The sequence below is a fragment of the Heloderma suspectum genome, chromosome 1 (genome assembly GCF_057233095.1).
Source record: "Heloderma suspectum isolate Gila_16-S chromosome 1, 16-S_ref, whole genome shotgun sequence".
Taxonomy (NCBI): domain Eukaryota; kingdom Metazoa; phylum Chordata; class Lepidosauria; order Squamata; family Helodermatidae; genus Heloderma; species Heloderma suspectum.
Genome location: NC_139458.1, coordinates 256,126,091 through 256,143,292, shown reverse-complemented (window position 1 = coordinate 256,143,292; position 17,202 = coordinate 256,126,091). Strand labels below are relative to the sequence as shown.

The following is a 17,202-nucleotide window of genomic DNA, read 5'->3' as shown; positions in this document are numbered from 1 at the left end:
CTTGCTGCTGCTGCCCAGGTAGTTTGAGGACAAGCTGGAACAAGACATGATGCCAAGAGGATGTGCAACATACATCTCTGATATACATCACGCTTTTTTCTGTGTGACATGGGAGGAGCGCAGGCAATAGCTTCTGGATGGGCATAGGGAGGGGGGAAGGGATGGGGATTGTTGTGCAGCACCCACTGATATGCTGGAGTCTGCGAAGCAACACAGGATCCTAACAGATGGAAGTTCATCTTTGTCATTGATACAGGAACATCTGTAACGTGACATGTGACCAATTTTCCTGATTATTCACTTTGGTTAGCTCCATAATCGATGTTTCATGGGGTAAAATCCAACACAAGTCCTACTTAGAGTAGACTAATTGAAATGAATGGGACTTAAGTAAGTCATGACTAACAAGTCCTATTCATTTTAATGGGTCTACTCTAAGTAGGACCAATGTTGGATTTTACTCATAGTGTCCTCAGTCCAGAAAATAGCTTTGTTTATGACCCAGTATCAAGAGCAGAAGGTCTCCCTTGAATTTAAAGTCATTTCTCCAGTCTGTGATTGGAGAACCATTGCCTTAAGTCAGGGGTGGGGAACCTCAGGCATGTGAGCCAAATCTGCCCTACCTGGGATCCCAATCCAGCTCTCCAGGACTTGCCAGATGGCCACCTCCTCTCCCCCAATTGTCTGCCAATTAATGGTTTCCTGGCTTTTGCAGTTTTCTCCCCATTCTAAAAGGCCGAACTGCCTCTCCAGAGAGCTTCTCTGTAATAGATTCCAGCACTTAGGCTGAAAGAGGTTCCTCACTGCCTTAGGTTTCAGGGATCTGGGGTCTATGAGAGATTGTATCCTTGTAATATCTTTTCCTAAGCAAAAAGTAGGTTTGGTCACATTGATGGCTATTGGCATTTGAATATGCCAAAGGATACACATTTATCAATGCCCCCACTAAGCTGAAAAAGGATGAAGGAGAAATGACCATGAGTTATTTTTGTAGGATTTCTTTGAAGAAACAACCGTTTGTCATTTCCAGTTTACCACATTCCAGCAGGCTGTACTGTGAGAGATGAGAGATGAGAGGGGGAAGTGGGGCTATTCCACCAGCCTTGCTGAAAGGTCTCCCACCACCACCATTAAGGCTTCTCCTTCCTCAGCTGTCACCACCAACAGCCATTCCAGCAGGCTGAGCTGAGGGAGATGAGTGGGTAAATAGAGCCATTCCACCAGCCCTGCTAAAAGACTATGCCGTTTTTTCCTCTTCCCTTCTCATCTCCTTTTCTTTGTGTATCATGTCTTTTCAGAATGTAAGCCTGCAGGCAGGGGCTATCTTGTTTAACTGATCATAGGTAAGCCACTCTGGAAGTCTTTTGGCTGACAACTAGGATAAAAATACTTTAAATAATAAACAAGCAAACATGCAGCTGCACCTAGGGTTAATTAATCAACTTAGACTACCATCCTATACCCACTTACCTGCGAGTAAGCTTGATTCAACTCAACAGGACTTACTTCTGAATAGACATGTACAGGATTGCTGTCTTAAAGGTTTAATTGCAGATCCGTCTGATTAACCATTGGGATGGACAGTGAGCAAAACAAAACAAAGAGGTGCTGGGTCTTGGATCTCTCTTGAATGGTCAAATGCTGACTATTTCCAACACTGGATAAAAAACAGACTTGAAATGCCTTTTCCTTCCTTCAACTTTAAGCTGACCGAGATTCTAGCTTTAAATGCGAACTACTATACTAAGTTTGGTTTGCTTGGAGCTTTTTTCTGAGCATAAAAGACCTGGATTGAAGAGTTCCTTTGACCTGTGCTGTGTCTGGGGCCTTGGCACCTCTGAACATCTTATTTTCTTACTCCCCAAAAGGATGTTGTGGAGCTAGAAAAGGGCAAGCAAAATGATTGGGAGGATGGAGCACCATTCCCATAAGGAAAGACAAAAGGTTTGGGGGCTTTTCAGTTGAGGAAAGATAACTAAGGTGGCTGTGGCAGAGGAATGATGTCCAGAGAAAGCAGAACTTGGGAGCAGGTGGGGGTCACTAGTGAAATTTGATTGGCAGTAGATTCAGTATCCATGATTGGAAGTACTTCTTCATATACAGTGGTGATGGCCTGTCTTTTGCACCTGCCTCTAGTTGGTGGAACTCAGGGGTTCTAATAAAAAAACAAAGAAGAGCCTGAAAGCCTGAAGTCTGCCCACCCTTGGCTTAGATGGCTTTAAAAGGCCTTACAGTACATGGGGTTGGATCCAGATTTAGCCATACTTAGAGTAGATCCATTGAAATAAATGAGAGTTCAGCTAGTCATGACTAACTGAAGTCCGATTGATTTCAATGGGTCTGCTCTAAGTATGGCTAAATCTGGATCTAACCCATTGAAGATATAATGGGTATATAGGCCATGATGGCAGAATGGAACTTCCATATTCAGAGGCAGCATGATACTGAATGCCAGGTGCTGGAGGACAACAGTTAGGGAGGTCTTTTCATTTCATCCTCTTCTTATATACTTCTTGGAGGCATCTGATTGGTCAGTGTGGAAAATAGGATGCTACACTACATGATCTGATCCAGTAAGGCTGTCACTCCAATGGTGATTGAAGCTGCCATTGGTCCACTGAAATCAGTGTCAATGCTTCAGTATGTCTTTTTCATCTGCATCTACCACAATACTGATGGACTTTGAACTTCCTTATTCTCAGAAGTAGGGATTTACAGATTTTGTTAAATCCGTTCTGTCTGTGTTTTGACAGGCATTTTTCATTCTGTCATCGGCTCACTGATGGAATTTGCTTTTTTGTAGGAGAATTTCATTCATCTGTAACTGCGCATTTGTGCTAATGTGTAGGAATGGGCAAATGTGCGCTAGGAATAGGATTCTCTGAATATCGACTTGCTGCTTGTCTCATGTCAGTTTCCCATTTGCATCTGCGATACTGCTCATTTTGTGTGAACGGGAAACTTGCGCAAATCAAGCAGTGATCCAAATGGGAGATTTGAGTAAATCTCCCCAAATTTGCACAAATTCTCTCCATAGACTAAAGCATGGCTGATTCAGTCTATTGAAGAAATTTGTGCACATTAGGAAATGTGTTCGAATCAAACTGGGAATCAGGAATAAGATAAACATGAGCACACGTTCGACAGTGTGAGAATTTTTTGGTGGACACATGCTTGCCCTTGCATTTGGAGCTTTGAACAGGGCATGCTCATACGTTTTGAGAGCAAAAACGAAATTCTCGTGCATCCCAAGTAATTACATTACTGCAAATGCACACTTGAAAAGTAAAGAGATATGCAAAGTAAAGATTTGCCCAGCTGCCTTTACATCTGTACAAAGGGGTGTGTGCACACTTGTAGTGGATATAGATATATTGCTACAGACATCAATAATATGCACACAACTTGAGTGGAGTGATGCTGTAGAACAAAAAATAAACAATAAATATAGTCTGGAAGATCACCGAGATCTCATCCCTAAGAAAATCTACAGCATGAGCATATAAAGGGCAGTCATGATTTTAGAAGGATTATTATTTTAGAAAGATATAAAATAAGAGTTTGCCATTTCCTGAATGATTTTCTCAAATGACCAGCTAATTAACTGCAGTTTCACAAAATAGATTATTACTAATCAAAATCAGAATCAGTCTTGGAGGATATTATATCACTGACAATCTTGAAGAGGCAACTTTTAATAACGTCTTTTTATATGATTTCAATCAAACTTGATTGTGAGTGTTCAGAATTCAGACTACTGCATTCTTTGTACGTATTTTCGTTTTGGGAAAGGTCTTACCTAGCTTTCTATCCATTACTTCTAGACGTTCTCAAATAGTCTTTTGGGTATTTATAAGCAAAATACACCTATATGGGTGCAGGATAAAAAAAAAGAAAAGAAAAAAGAAAGAAAAGAAAGAAATTGTAAGCCATTCTGATCATGAATAATCCTCAGCTCTGTTCAAAGCAAAATAGCTTGGGATAATGTATGTAACATCTCCAAGGTGGGTGGGTGGGTGGGTGGGTGGGGGGGTAGACACAGGATCATGATGTAGCACAATTACAAATAATTATAGCAGTGAATTTATTTAATCAATCAATTTCAGTGGTGGAGCAGAGGGGTGGACAGAGCATAATGGTCTACATAGCTCTTTCCGTCACTAGTTTCAGTGCTGGCTGCGAGCCAGAAGTTCCCTGATCCATGTTAGTTAAATGCACATTAATCTGAATTTGGCAGTGTAATCAAGGACCCAACTGAACTGTGAAATTGAATTCTGCAGTGGAACATCATTTGACCATTTTATGCTAAGACTGCGGTGGGGGGGAGCAGGGGGGCAGAAAAGCTTACTGCAGCATCAATTTGTCACTGTAGGCTGTTGCATGGCAAGGGAGTGCTCGTGACTGAGGTCTGCTCAGCAGGGGAAGATGGATTTAAAGTACAGAATTAGATCAGTGTTTGGCCTCCTCCTGCGTTCAGCAGACTCACTTGTCTTTTCCTCTCTTACGCAGCTTTGATGGCAGGAAGGTTTTGCTGGCTTTCAGGAGGCGTCTCTGAAGCGTAGAACTGCTGGATTTCCCAGATGAAGCACTTCTAATGGCTCCAAAAATGCTGACTAGAGCCACCAACTGCATCATAAAGCAGCAAATCCCCAAGACAGAAATGAGTTGGATACAAGCAACGGACACACAAAATGAGTACAGCCATGAATTAATTCGGCCTACTGGGAAGAACTCTTTCTTACAACCACAAGAAACAAAGGTTGGGGGGAGGGAGAGAATCTAGATTCACTGAGGATTTTGTCCAGGCTATAATGATCATGGAAGGCTGACTGTTAATGAAAATTACATGCACAGATGACTGTTCCTCTGACTTTTCTGCCTGTACAGGACCTCACAATTTCAAGTTATAATTGTACAAGGGGAATGATGGCTTGAGTACATAAGAGCTTTTCTAGATCTGTTCGTTCAGTGGTCTGCTTCAGCTTTCCTCAAACCCGGCACTCTCCTGATGTTTTGGATGACACAATTGACCTTGCTGGTTGGGGCTGATGGGGGTTGTAGTCTAAAACATTGGGAGGGCACAAGATTGGTGAAGGCTGGTCTATTTGATCCCATATATTGTTGCCAACAACACTGATCAGTATCTCATAAAACCCGTACGCAACATAGAATAATAACAGCATACATCATTCTATGACCCAGTTTGCACGTAATGGTGGCAATTCCTAGGAATTCCTGAGGGCAAGTGAAGTGATGAGCAGTGCACTTGTGGCTTCCATTTTCAATTAACAACCCAGGAATGCCCCACTGCTGGGTTGTTTCATGATATGCAAACCCGGAAACTGTGGGTTAAATAACCCAGTATTAACCCAATAGCAAACCATGGGCAATTCCTGGGATAACTGTGGGTTGTTTAACTCAGAGTTAACCTACAGTTTCCAGGTTCACATGTCATGGAACAATCAGGAACTGGGATCCTGGGCTGTGAATTAAAAATGGAAGTGATGAGCACGTGGCTTGCCACTTAGCCCATGGCAACGATGGAATTGCCATTGTTACATGCAAACTGAGTAAGTGTGGCTGGATGGATAGGTTGCTATTTAGGCAAAAGAGCTTTGCCTTGTGATCAATGGAAGGCCTGCTCTCTGTTTTATTAGTCTTCTTTACAGCCAATATCACCTATCCATTTTCTAACTTTTCTCTGCAAACATGACAACTTGCAGTTTTTAAACCTAGAAATGAAGGAGCCCAATCCTGCGCTGCACAGGATGGTCCTGAACAAGCATGCACTGATTATGCCAGCCTTCTCATAGAATCATAGAATAGTAGGGTTGGAAGGGGCCTACAAGGCCATCGAGTCCAACCCCCTGCTCAATGCAGGAATCCAAGTCAGAGCATCCCTGACAAATGGCTGTCCAGCCTCGTCTTAAAGGCCTCCAGTGTGGGAGAGCCCACCACCTCCCCAGGTAATTGGTTCCATTGCCGTATTGCTCTGACACTCAGGAAGTTTTTCCTGATGTTCAGCCGGAATCTGGCTTCCTGTAACTTGAGCCCATTATTCCGTGTCCTGCACTCTGGGATGATCAAGAAGAGATCCTGGCCTTCTTCTCTGTGACAACCTTTCAAGTACTTGAAGAGTGCTATCATATCTCCCCTCAGTCTTCTCTTCTCAAGGCTAAACATGCCCAGTTCTTTCAGTCTCTCTTCATAGGGCTTTGTTTCCAGTCCCCTGATCATCTTTGTTGCCCTCCTTTGAACCCTCTCCAGCTTGTCTGCATCCTTCTTAAAGTGTGGTGCCCAGAACTGGACACAGTACTCCAGATGAGGCCTAACCAGTGCTGAGTAGAGGGGAACTAGTACTTCCCGGGATTTGGAAGCGATGCTTCTATGAATGCAGCCCAAAATAGCATTTGCCTTTTTTGCAGCCACATCACATTGTTGGCTCATATTCAGCTTGTGATCGACGACAATTCCAAGATCCTTCTCGCTCGTAGTGTGGTTGAGCCACGTATCCCCCATCTTGTAACTGTGCATTTGGTTTCTTTTTCCTAGGTGCAGAACTTGGCATTTGTCCCTATTAAATGCCATTCTGTTGTTTTCTGCCCAGCACTCCAGTCTATCCAGATCACTTTGAATTTTGTTTCTGTCTTCCAAAGTATTAGCTATCCCTCCCAATTTTGTGTCATCTGCAAATTTGATCAGCATTCCCTGCACCTCCTCCTCCAAGTCATTAATAAAAATATTGAAGAGCACTGGGCCCAGGACTGAGCCCTGCGGTACCCCACTCGTTACCTCTCCCCAGCTTGAGAAGGTCCCATTGATAAGCACTCTTTGAGTCCGATTCTGTAGCCAACTGTGGATCCACCGGATCGTTGTTTCATCTAGCCCACTTCGAGCTAGTTTGCTCATCAGGATATCATGGGGCACTTTGTCGAAAGCTTTGCTGAAGTCGAGGTATATGATGTCTACAGCATTCCCACGGTCTACAAGGGAGGTGACTTGATCAAAAAATGAGATCAGATTTGTCTGGCAGGACTTGTTTTTGACAAATCCATGTTGGCTTCGAGTAATCACGAAGTAATTCTTCGAGTAATAATTCTCCAACCTAGTGCCTCCAGATCTTTTGGACTACAACTCCTAGCATTCCTGATCACTGGCCATGCTGGCTGAGGTTGATGTAAGTTAGAGTCCAAAACATCTGGAGGGCATCAGGTTGGGGATATGCACATCTCTGGTACTGGTAGACTGGATGTCAAGTGTCTGTCTGTCTGTCTGTCTATCTATCTCCTACCAAGGCAGCATGTCCTGGAACTTAAATAGCTGTACACAAATGGGAATTTTGGCAGGGGCAGCTTGTCATTAAGAAGCTGTTATATATCCTACCTGCCTTCCATGATGGATCTCAGGGCAGTGTACATAGGACACCCAGCTGGACTCCCATCTAGGCAGTAGCCAGATCCAGATCTACTGAACTTCTATAAGGTTGCTGTATCATGTGACTTCTGACCCCAGGCTGGATCTAAATTTAAGGTGGATCAACTGTGCTGACAGAATTGGACTTCCTTGCTCTCTCCTTGCCATGGCAGCCCCTCCAGCCCCCTGAAAATGCTACACAGAGAGTCAAAAGACCCTGTTGAATGGGGTCAGCTCTGGTGTGTGCATGGGAAGAGGCAATCCCCAAAAATGGGTGGAGGGACCTTCCATTAGCAGAGCCCTCCCTCTTGCGGAAGGTAGGGATGTATGAGAATTTAATTTTTGCTTGCAAAACAGCACGTGTCCACCCAAAATGTTCACAAATTGCTGGGCATTTGCTTGTGTTCGATTTGCGCAATTTTCCCAGTTCATTTTTGTGAAAATTTCCTAACTTGTGCAAATTTCCCCCGTAAACCAAATCAGCCCACGTTAGTCTAGGGAGGAAAGTTGTGCAAATTAAGACATTTGTGCAAATTAGGAAATCTGCACAAATTTGGGGAAATTTCTGCAAATTTCACATTTGATTGCTGCTCAATTTGCACAATTTTCCCCTTTGCGCAGAGCGAGCAGCAAGTGCAAACAGGAATTGGGCATGAGATGACCAGCAAGACGATGTTCAGAGAATCCTAGTGATCTTGAACATTACTCATTTGTATATTCCTAGTGGAAGGTCCCTTCCTCCCACAGAAGGCAGATCCTGGATCCAACTTCACGTCCTCAGAGACTACCTTGTATCTTTTTGCTCTGCTTAAAAAAAATAATTATTATGTGATAAGTTACAGCAGTTGTGTGCTCTCTTTCTTTCAAATAACTGAAATTCTGAGAGTATGACTCTCTGCCACTCCTCCTCCAGTAAGTTGCCATTTAAAAGTTCAGAGTTATAGGTTCTCCTCATAAGAAAGCTTTTGACAAATATCAAACAAGGTATTGAGAAGAGGTTAGACTGTAATTCCCTCTCCCCCCATTGAAAGTCTTATCACCCTGATAATGATCCAGACAGCTCAGATATTAGATACAAGTTAATTATCTTCCCATGTTAGTGATTTGAAATTTACTTTAATAATTGTCAGCAGCAGATAGATAGATAGATAGATAGATAGATAGATAGATAGATAGATATATTGCATGATAGACTACAAGAGACAGGTTGAAGAAAAAAGTAGAACAAGCTTTTGAACAAATGTACTCATGCATACATTTTGCACATATGTGTGACTCAAAATGCTCCCATTTCTGCTTTCTGTGACATGCATAACAAAATGCCACTAAGCAAACTTGACACATCTTCATTCTCATGAGGTCCAAGCATAGATACCCATAGTGTTGCAAGATCAAATCGACAACATGCATTACGTATTGTTTCATTGTTTCTTTCTCTTTCTTATGTTTAATTAAAATATAAATATAGATTGATTGCATCTCCCAAAGGAAATCCTTTTAAAGAATGGAGAAGAGTGTGCATGGGGGTGGGGGTTGGAATCAGATTCTCAAGACCAGGTCAACAGAGCAGATTAAATTCTGACAAGAAATTCATCAAAATCACAGCAGTGAAACGGAACATGCTGCCACAGAAACAGCTGTACTGTCATGCCTTAATGTAACTCAGAAACAGACGTTCTCCCTTTGGCACAAAAGGCCTTTTAGGCTGCGATCCTATACACAGTTACCTGGGAGTAAGTCTCACTGAATGCAGTGGGAGTTACTTCTGAGTAGACATGCATAGGGTTGCACTGTTAGTTGAGAAGAAATGGATATTTCCTGATGCTTTAAAAAGTGATCACCCTTTGGGGGGGGAAGGGAAAGGGACAGGAATGCAGCGACAACAACATCAACAATTTGGTAGACTTCAAAGGTGTGAGAGGCTGCTGACGGGGAAAGTGAAAAAGTGAACCATCGCTGAGTCTAATGCGAATGAAGGCACTGAAATTCAACCTATCTGAGTAGGTGGCAATTGACGTCCCTGTGGAATAGCCCCCCAAAACAGACAACGGACATCCTCCTCCCTCCTGGAGCTGATATGTTCAGTTAAATAATACAAAGTGCCATTTTATGACTCCAGGGGTGGTTCACATAGCTGTTCTAGTGCATGGAAACGAAGATGGACTCAGTGGGTGTTGCTGACTGCGGTTCACCCTGTGATCGAATAGTCACATAGCTGCAGCAATGCGCTTCATCATGGGCTGAGTGGAAACACAGGGCAGGCTCAGAATGGACAGAAGAAGGTATTATTTCACACAAAGCATAACAAACATGTAGGATTTGCTATTAAATACTTAGCGTGCAGCTTATCCTCACCATTTTGTTTACCTTGGAATATAAGCACACGGAGCCCTGATCTGGATCAGGACCACTGTGCATGGGTTTAAACCTTCCCACCCAGACATTTCACCCAAAATACACCCCCCCTCCTTGTGGACTAAAAGAAGAAGAAAACTCCACTGGTGCCACACTACATATTTAACCTAATGTGTAGTTTAGACCTTAGATGGCTTTAAAGGAGAGTTAGACAAATTGGTGGAGGAAGAATTTATCTAACACTATCAAGGGCTATTAGCTGTGACAGCCAAACAGAACTACTAGGGTTTCAATGAGGCAGTAAATCTCTGAAATTGCCAGTTACTGGTAGTGGTGGCAGGAAGATGGGACACAGTAGTCCAGGGCTGCAGCCTTCGTGTGAGGCAGTGGAAACAGGACTAGATGGACCTTTGCTCAGATGCATCAGGATTCCTTTTATGTTCTTAAGAGGAGAGGGTTGTATCCAATTGGTTCTATCCAATCTTAATCTAATTTGAGTCCCATTCATTTCAGTAGGTCTCCTCTAAGTAGGACTAATATTGGACACAACCTGGAGTCAGCTCCGATTATACAAAGCTAGAAGGTTCAGGACAGGTAACCTAGCTCCTGCTCTGGAATACGTCTATTGAATTCAATAGGTTTGTTGCAGAGGTAATGGCTTGAAGATGGATTTCTTCAGCCGATTAATCTGAAATGCTTTTACATAGCTGCGGACTTAAATACTTAATTTAGAGATGTAAATTTGTGGAAACTTTGAAGTCATGGAAAAAAGAACACTTGTTTTTCCCCATTCCCCCCCGCCCCCCAAAAACAGAAATTCTGAGAAAAATAGAAAAATAAAACTTAATTTTTATTAAAGTCAATTTGTTGCTCTAGGATAGCCTTCCACAACCTGGTGCCCTGCAGATATTTTGGATTTCAGCTCCCATCAGCCTCAGACAGCATGGCCAATGGTCAGGAAAGCTGGCCATCGTAGTCCAACTCATCTGGAGGGTGCAAGTTGGAGAAGGCTACTTTGGGAAGATCAAGCAGCCTTTATGTTCTTAAAGTTATATTATGTAGAACTTGGTTTGTTCATAAAATTATCATTATATTTATAAACTTTTTAAAATAAATTCAGTAAATTTGTAGTTATTGTCTGAATAAACTATTAAATTTACCAAACATGATAATTTTATGAACAAAGTTATACACAACATATTTTAAGTTCCTAGTTTATGTCTGACGAGAGGGAACTTCAGCGAGTAGTCCCTGAAACATCTGAATCATCCTAGAAGCCAGAAGAAGCAGGAAGAACTGAAGGCAGAGGAAGACTGGTATACAGCAGCTGTTCCTATTTGTAAGGAAGTCTGGGGAACTTCCTAAACCTGTTCTTGCTTTTGGGGTGGAGTTTAGGGAAATCTGATCTGAAGGAAAAGCTTTCGAGATTTTACTTAGCTGGGAAAGACTCTGTTTAGGAATCATGAGCAACCATATTTAATTGAAGGACCTTTAAGTAACCTCAACCTATTATTTGAAGAGTGACATTTTATTCACTTTTGTAAATAATTTCCATTAATGAACATCTTATTTTTTGTTCATTTTGAAAGCTTGTCTCTAGTGGTGGTGTCAATCCCATGCCTATGCCATAGGAACCAGGTTACTGAGTTCCTTTTAGGTAAAATGAGTTTATTCTAGTGGCACCAGTTAAAAGGTTTTACAGCTGAAGCAGCATTCCCTAGTGGGCAAGTCTAATTGAGAACTTTATTAAAAACGCAGCAGTAAGTTCTACAGGCCTAAGCCTCAAAGTTAATTAAAAAAAGAAAGAGAAACATAGGTGGGATAGCCCACATGCTGGTCCGTCACATCTGGTGACAGTTGCGGGAAAACCTATAGTGTTTTTTATTCACATGTGGGTTTTAGATTAGAATTACATTAATTGATTGCTACAGCATCTAACCAGAACAAGCCCAGAAAAACAGGACAAAATCCAAACTCTCCGTAGAACAAAATCCAAACAGAAGAATGCACATTTTCTTCTATATTATGGTATGGTGGCTCTACTGACATGCTGAGAAAATGAGCATGACTTGGAGCATCCCAAAATGTCTATCAGTAAAAGATACATTAGATCAATAATTGTAATAAGGGATGGAAGAAATAACTAGGCTGCAAATTTTACAGAGAGGACAAAAAAAAAAAATTCCCCCATGGCTTCATTATTTCCAGACATTTTACATCTCTAATCTTTCTATAAATATCTTCTTATTACATAGTTTTTAGAAATTGTTTGGGAGAAGTAAAGGCTGGGTAACAACATATAAACACATTGTCTTAAATTCTAAAAGAAAAAAATTCATGATCCAAAGCTGTTCAATTTTTTCAATTTTTCAGAAAAAAACAAAAACTGTCCTTGGAAAAAGCCTGGAAAAAAACACATTTTTTCCTGATTTTTTCCCATGTTTTTCCTAGGCCTTCACATCTTTAATTTATCATAGCAACCAAACAAAACTCAACCATGTGATTACCATCTGTAATCTGCCCACAGGATTTTGTTATTGGGCAGATTCAAAATAAAATAAAATAAAATAAATGCAGAGACAGCAACCAGCTATAATTTACTGTATAGGCTGTTGTGACATAAGCCTATGTTGTGGATGTTTGAATATTTAGGCTTTAGTGATATTTGTGCATGTTCTGGCCCTTGGGAGGGGAAAGAGTCAGCCTAGAAGTGTGAAATTGCTAACGTTCTGGAAAGGCCCTGAGTTGAGAGGGATGTCACTGAAAAATGTGGAGGGAGTTTTATGAGTAAGGGTACGAAGTTGGGATTTTTGTTTTTCTGGAGGTGAATGCCAAGATCAGTCACACACACCTTAATGAAAGAATGATAAACTTAATTTATTCTTAAGAATGGCAGTGAAATCACTGCCTTTATTGAGGAAGACCTCCATTTTTCTGATGCAAAGCACTATTTTTACGGAAGCCCCAGCAAGGATAGGTTGCAGCAGGCTGATGAAACTGAATTGGCAGCATTTATTTTGAAACAGAACACACAAATATGAGAAGTAACTTTGAGAAGATTACATTGATTGCGATGCACTCAAATCCTTCTTGTGGAAGAAGGCTTTGAACAACACCTCGTGAAAGCCTTGGTGTTTCTTGTGGAATAATCTGCAGCAGGGGCGGGCAACTTGTGGCCCTCCAGATGTTTTGGCTTACAACTCCCATCAGCCTGAGCCAGAACAGCCAATGGTGAGGGATGATGGGAGTTGTAGGTCAAAATATCTGGAGGACCACAAGTTGTCCACCCCAATCTACAGGCTAAACCAGACATCAGAGCAAATGTGTGGAAGCTGCCAAAACCAGCAGCCATTGCCCATTGGTTAAGACTCCCACTGCCCCTCATAATGTATTGGAGAACTTACCTATGTCTTTATTTTGGCAACATGTTGCATTTCCCAGCTCCCTGGTCTAGGTCATTGGCTGTTACTGCTTTGGGGTGGGGTAGCTAATGCCGTAATGTTGATGTAAATTCTACTAAAAGTTAAACATTTGGCTGCAATTTTTGATAATGGCTGTGCATTTGGTGCAGCTTTTCCCAACCTAGTGCCCTCCAGATGTGTTGGACTGCAACTCCCATCATTCCCAGCTAGCATTGGCCATGCTGGCTGGGAATGATAGGATTTGCAGTCCAACACATCTGGAGGGCACCAGGGTGGGGAAGGCTGATTTAGTATGATGTAATAAAGAAAAAAAAAAGTAGCAATACCACAATAATCAGACAGGTTTGATCTTTTAAATTTCCCTAGTAATGATGACTGTCCTGAACCTACCTTCCTTCCAATTCTATCTGATTTACTGTCTGTCAAGACAATAAGTGGTTGGTGGTTGCCTATGCAAATTCTTGCGCAAGACAGTTGGGGAGGGGTCAACAGTGGTTTGATGTGGAAACCCTTGTGCAAGCCTGCTGAAATGTTTAGGATCATTATGGAATGCACATTCAGATGTGCTGCCAAATGCACATCTCACTGCAGGCAATGACAGCACCTGCTTTGGGATGTGCATCCTGCAGAAAACAACGGGGTAGCTAGAACGATCCACATTTTGGTGTGCATTCCAGTGCATATGCTGTTGGTACTTAAATGCAAATATATTCAAGGCACTCCGCAGATATCTGAGACAAACGAGGCAGAAAAGTAGGAAATCCCTTGGAAATAAAGGGACAGGTTTGGATACCTCCAATAATGCCTATGATCGAAGTACATATCCCTATGTAGCTCCAGTACTATTCTGGAAAGGCCTGTGTTTTAAAGAACGTCCACCCAATATTTGAAAGCAGGAGTAGAGTATGAGGCTATGCCTAAGAGTGCAAATCTACTTTTCATTTGTATTCAGATGCCTCTATATAAGTGCATGAGACATGGATGAATATGTTCATTTCAGCTTCATTCAGTTTCTCATTTTTCTAACCATAGGTTTGTTTTGTCATGATTCCATATCATTTTTTTAAAGGCTGCATGAAAAATTATAGGCATTTCCATGTGCATTTCCACTAATATACCCGTTTTAATGCATCTTTGCCTAATATACACATTTTCTGCAAGCAATTTCCCCTAATACAATGCACTTTTGTACATTGTTTTCACTAATATTTTTGTGTACACTTTCCCCTAATACACACATTTTTGAATGCCTTTTTTGATCCGAGAACTACACCGCAAAATCCAGAAAAGCGCAAACAGAAGCATAACTGCATTTTGGGCTGCATATAAGTTCAGAAAGTGCAAATTAAGTAAGTTCACATTAAAATGTTAACCAAGCCAATGTCTCACCCATCCCTACCTTTCACCTCTTGGTGTGATATAAACAGCAGAAACAAGGTCTTCTTGAGAACTGTAATACTGGGACTATATTAGAGTGCAAAATAAGTGTTGAACTCCAAATACTGAAATGACCACAACGTTGAAAATGTTGACCTATAAAAGTTTACCTTTGGAATGCCTGCTGCTGTTTCTGACAATCGAGGGTAGGTATATGAACTATACGAATGGCCTTGCTGATTTGACTTAAAAGCACTTGCTCCATAGGGCATGATTGGCTCTTGCAGACCAGAGCCTGACCTGGACCTCTGTCTCATGGCAGGTTGAGGGCTTGTCTGGTTTACATAGGATGACTTTGGTCTTTTGTCATAATCATCCTTGGCCCAGTCGCTGTCACTGTATTCTAGTCTCTCTCTTGAGCATTGGCTGTGAAGGGAAGTTCGAGTAGGAGTGTAATGAAAAGACTCTTTGTAATCCAGAGAAGATCCACTAGGAGCCCTCTGATATTCCAGCTTCAGACCACCAAACTCATTCTGTTTACTTTTTGATTCCATGTGAGCATGATAATCTGGTAAGAACCTAGAGATATCGGACGTCAGGGGTTTAGCTTCTGAAAAATACATTTCGCTGGGTTTCATTTTCACCACATGTCCATTTTGTTTGGCAGCACAGCTGCTTTTCGAATATCTGTCCAGCTCTTCCCCATAAAGACTTTTTTCTCTGTATTTGTCAGTGAGGATGTCCACAGCAGTGTCTGACTCACTCGAATACTGAGAATATGTGAAGTAGCCATTTTCCTTCTGGTGGATTTCAACATGGTTCGAGTGTCCCAGGTGCGGGGTGGGAGGGCTCTCCTTCCGAAGGGAGTTGGAACGCGTCACAGAGATATTGTCAAATTCCTCGAGCAAGCCATTGATTGAAGTATCCTTGCAAGGTTTATTTCCTCTAACGATGGTCTGGGAACAGAAGATAGCTTTTGATTAAAGACTGCCTTAGATTTAATGTCACAGTGATAAAACTATCGAGCAGAGCAATTTCGACGACACTGTAAGGAACATACTGACAGTCCACCACATCCTTCTATCAAATCTAACATTTTAGGACAAAAATGTAATTTCCCCTCAAGATGCATTATTGCATCCTCTTGCAAACTCTATACACAACTGTAGACTTTAATAATAAATTGCCATTTGATGTTAGTCTGAATCACTTCCGGGCAAAGCTTACAACTAGTTTGCTGGCATACGACTGAATGAAAAGAAATCACTCCCCAGTTCGGATTCACTTATACAGGTTGTTATGGGGAAAGGAGTGGCATAGCAAATGGTGTGCTGCTTATTACCGGGCATTTTATTCTTCCACAAAAAAGATCACTGAAGGTAACACTATCAACGAACCATGAGAGACAAGGAGAGAGAGAGAGAGAGAGAGAGAGAGAGAGAGAAAGAAAAAGAACTCCAGAGATTTTTCTTTTATGCTCTGTGCAACTGTCATATTATCTCAAGCTGGGCTAGAATAATTTGCTACCTTCTCAAAGGGCCAGAATGTAGGACCATCTAGGATTCAAACCTTGGTATCTCCCTTTAAAGTAGGGGCAGGGAACCTGTAGCCATTCAGTTGTTGCTGTTGGGATCCAATTCCCATCATCCCCAGACAGCATGGGCAATGGTCAAGGACAATTGGAGTTGGAGACCAATAACATTTGGAGTCCACAGGTTCCCCAGCTGTGGATTAAAGTAGAGCTGTGCAGAAATGGTGTCTCAAAATTCTACACCCTATTTGTGGGCAAAGAAATTGTGGGCCTCTCAAAATTCTCCACCCTACTGTGGGCAGAGAACATTTCACCAAATTTCTCCAGGGAGAAGGGGAAATCCTCCAACAGTTTCTCACAGGTAGGACTCACCATTGGCAGGGGTTGTGGCACAGCTTATTTCTACTTTCCTAAAAGTTTTGTCGTTTTTGTGGGGGAGGGGTTGCACTACCACTGCGAGTGACAACAGCAGCAACTGTGTTGGCAGCCTGGCCCCCATTCTACATCCTCCACAGTGTCCCATTGTCCTGGGGCATTGTGGGGGAAGAGAGGGAAGGCTGCCACCATATAAAATGAATGGAAATGCAGGAAGCTGAGGAGGCTACAGGCTGCCAGAGAGATGATTGTACAATGAAAGACAGGACAGTCACGCATACTCCTCGGCCACTTGTAAATAAGCTCAGCACAAGAACCCTGAAGCCCCTCCATGAGAATTTATCTGAAATTTTCCCCTCTTTTGAATTTCTTTTCAAAAGCAATTTCATTTCTGTCAAACTGAATGCGAATGGTTGAAAAATATGTGGGAGAAATGTTCAGAACAGCACTACTTTAAACCATCTCAGATAGCAGGGCTGAGAGACATTTACTCTAGGAGAGGTGCTGCCAATCAGATTCAGACATTACTGGGTTAGCTGGACCAGTGGTCTCAACTCACTATACAGGCTGCATCATATGAAAAGTTAATAAAGTCTAGAGGCTTAGCCTAGCCAGCCATTCTTTGGTTGAACAGACCCATAAGAATTTAATAGTGGCCTGTGGCTTTAAGTCAGGGGTGTTGAATGTCAGGCCTGTGGATTAAAACTCCTCCTCCTGTAGTTCCAATCT

The 17,202-nt window shown here is 42.0% G+C and overlaps 1 protein-coding gene across 5 annotated transcripts in view; it reads right to left on the bottom strand.

The window, feature by feature from the left end:
• PAK5 (p21 (RAC1) activated kinase 5) overlaps positions 1-17,202 on the bottom strand; it is a 168,622-nt gene that overhangs the window by 29,799 nt on the left and 121,621 nt on the right. For all 5 annotated transcript variants that reach the window (XM_084824964.1, XM_084824935.1, XM_084824973.1 and 2 more), the window contains one exon: positions 14,738-15,523. In XM_084824964.1, coding sequence (XP_084681090.1) covers positions 14,738-15,523 — 786 coding nt within the window. The remainder of the gene's footprint in view (positions 1-14,737; positions 15,524-17,202) is intronic.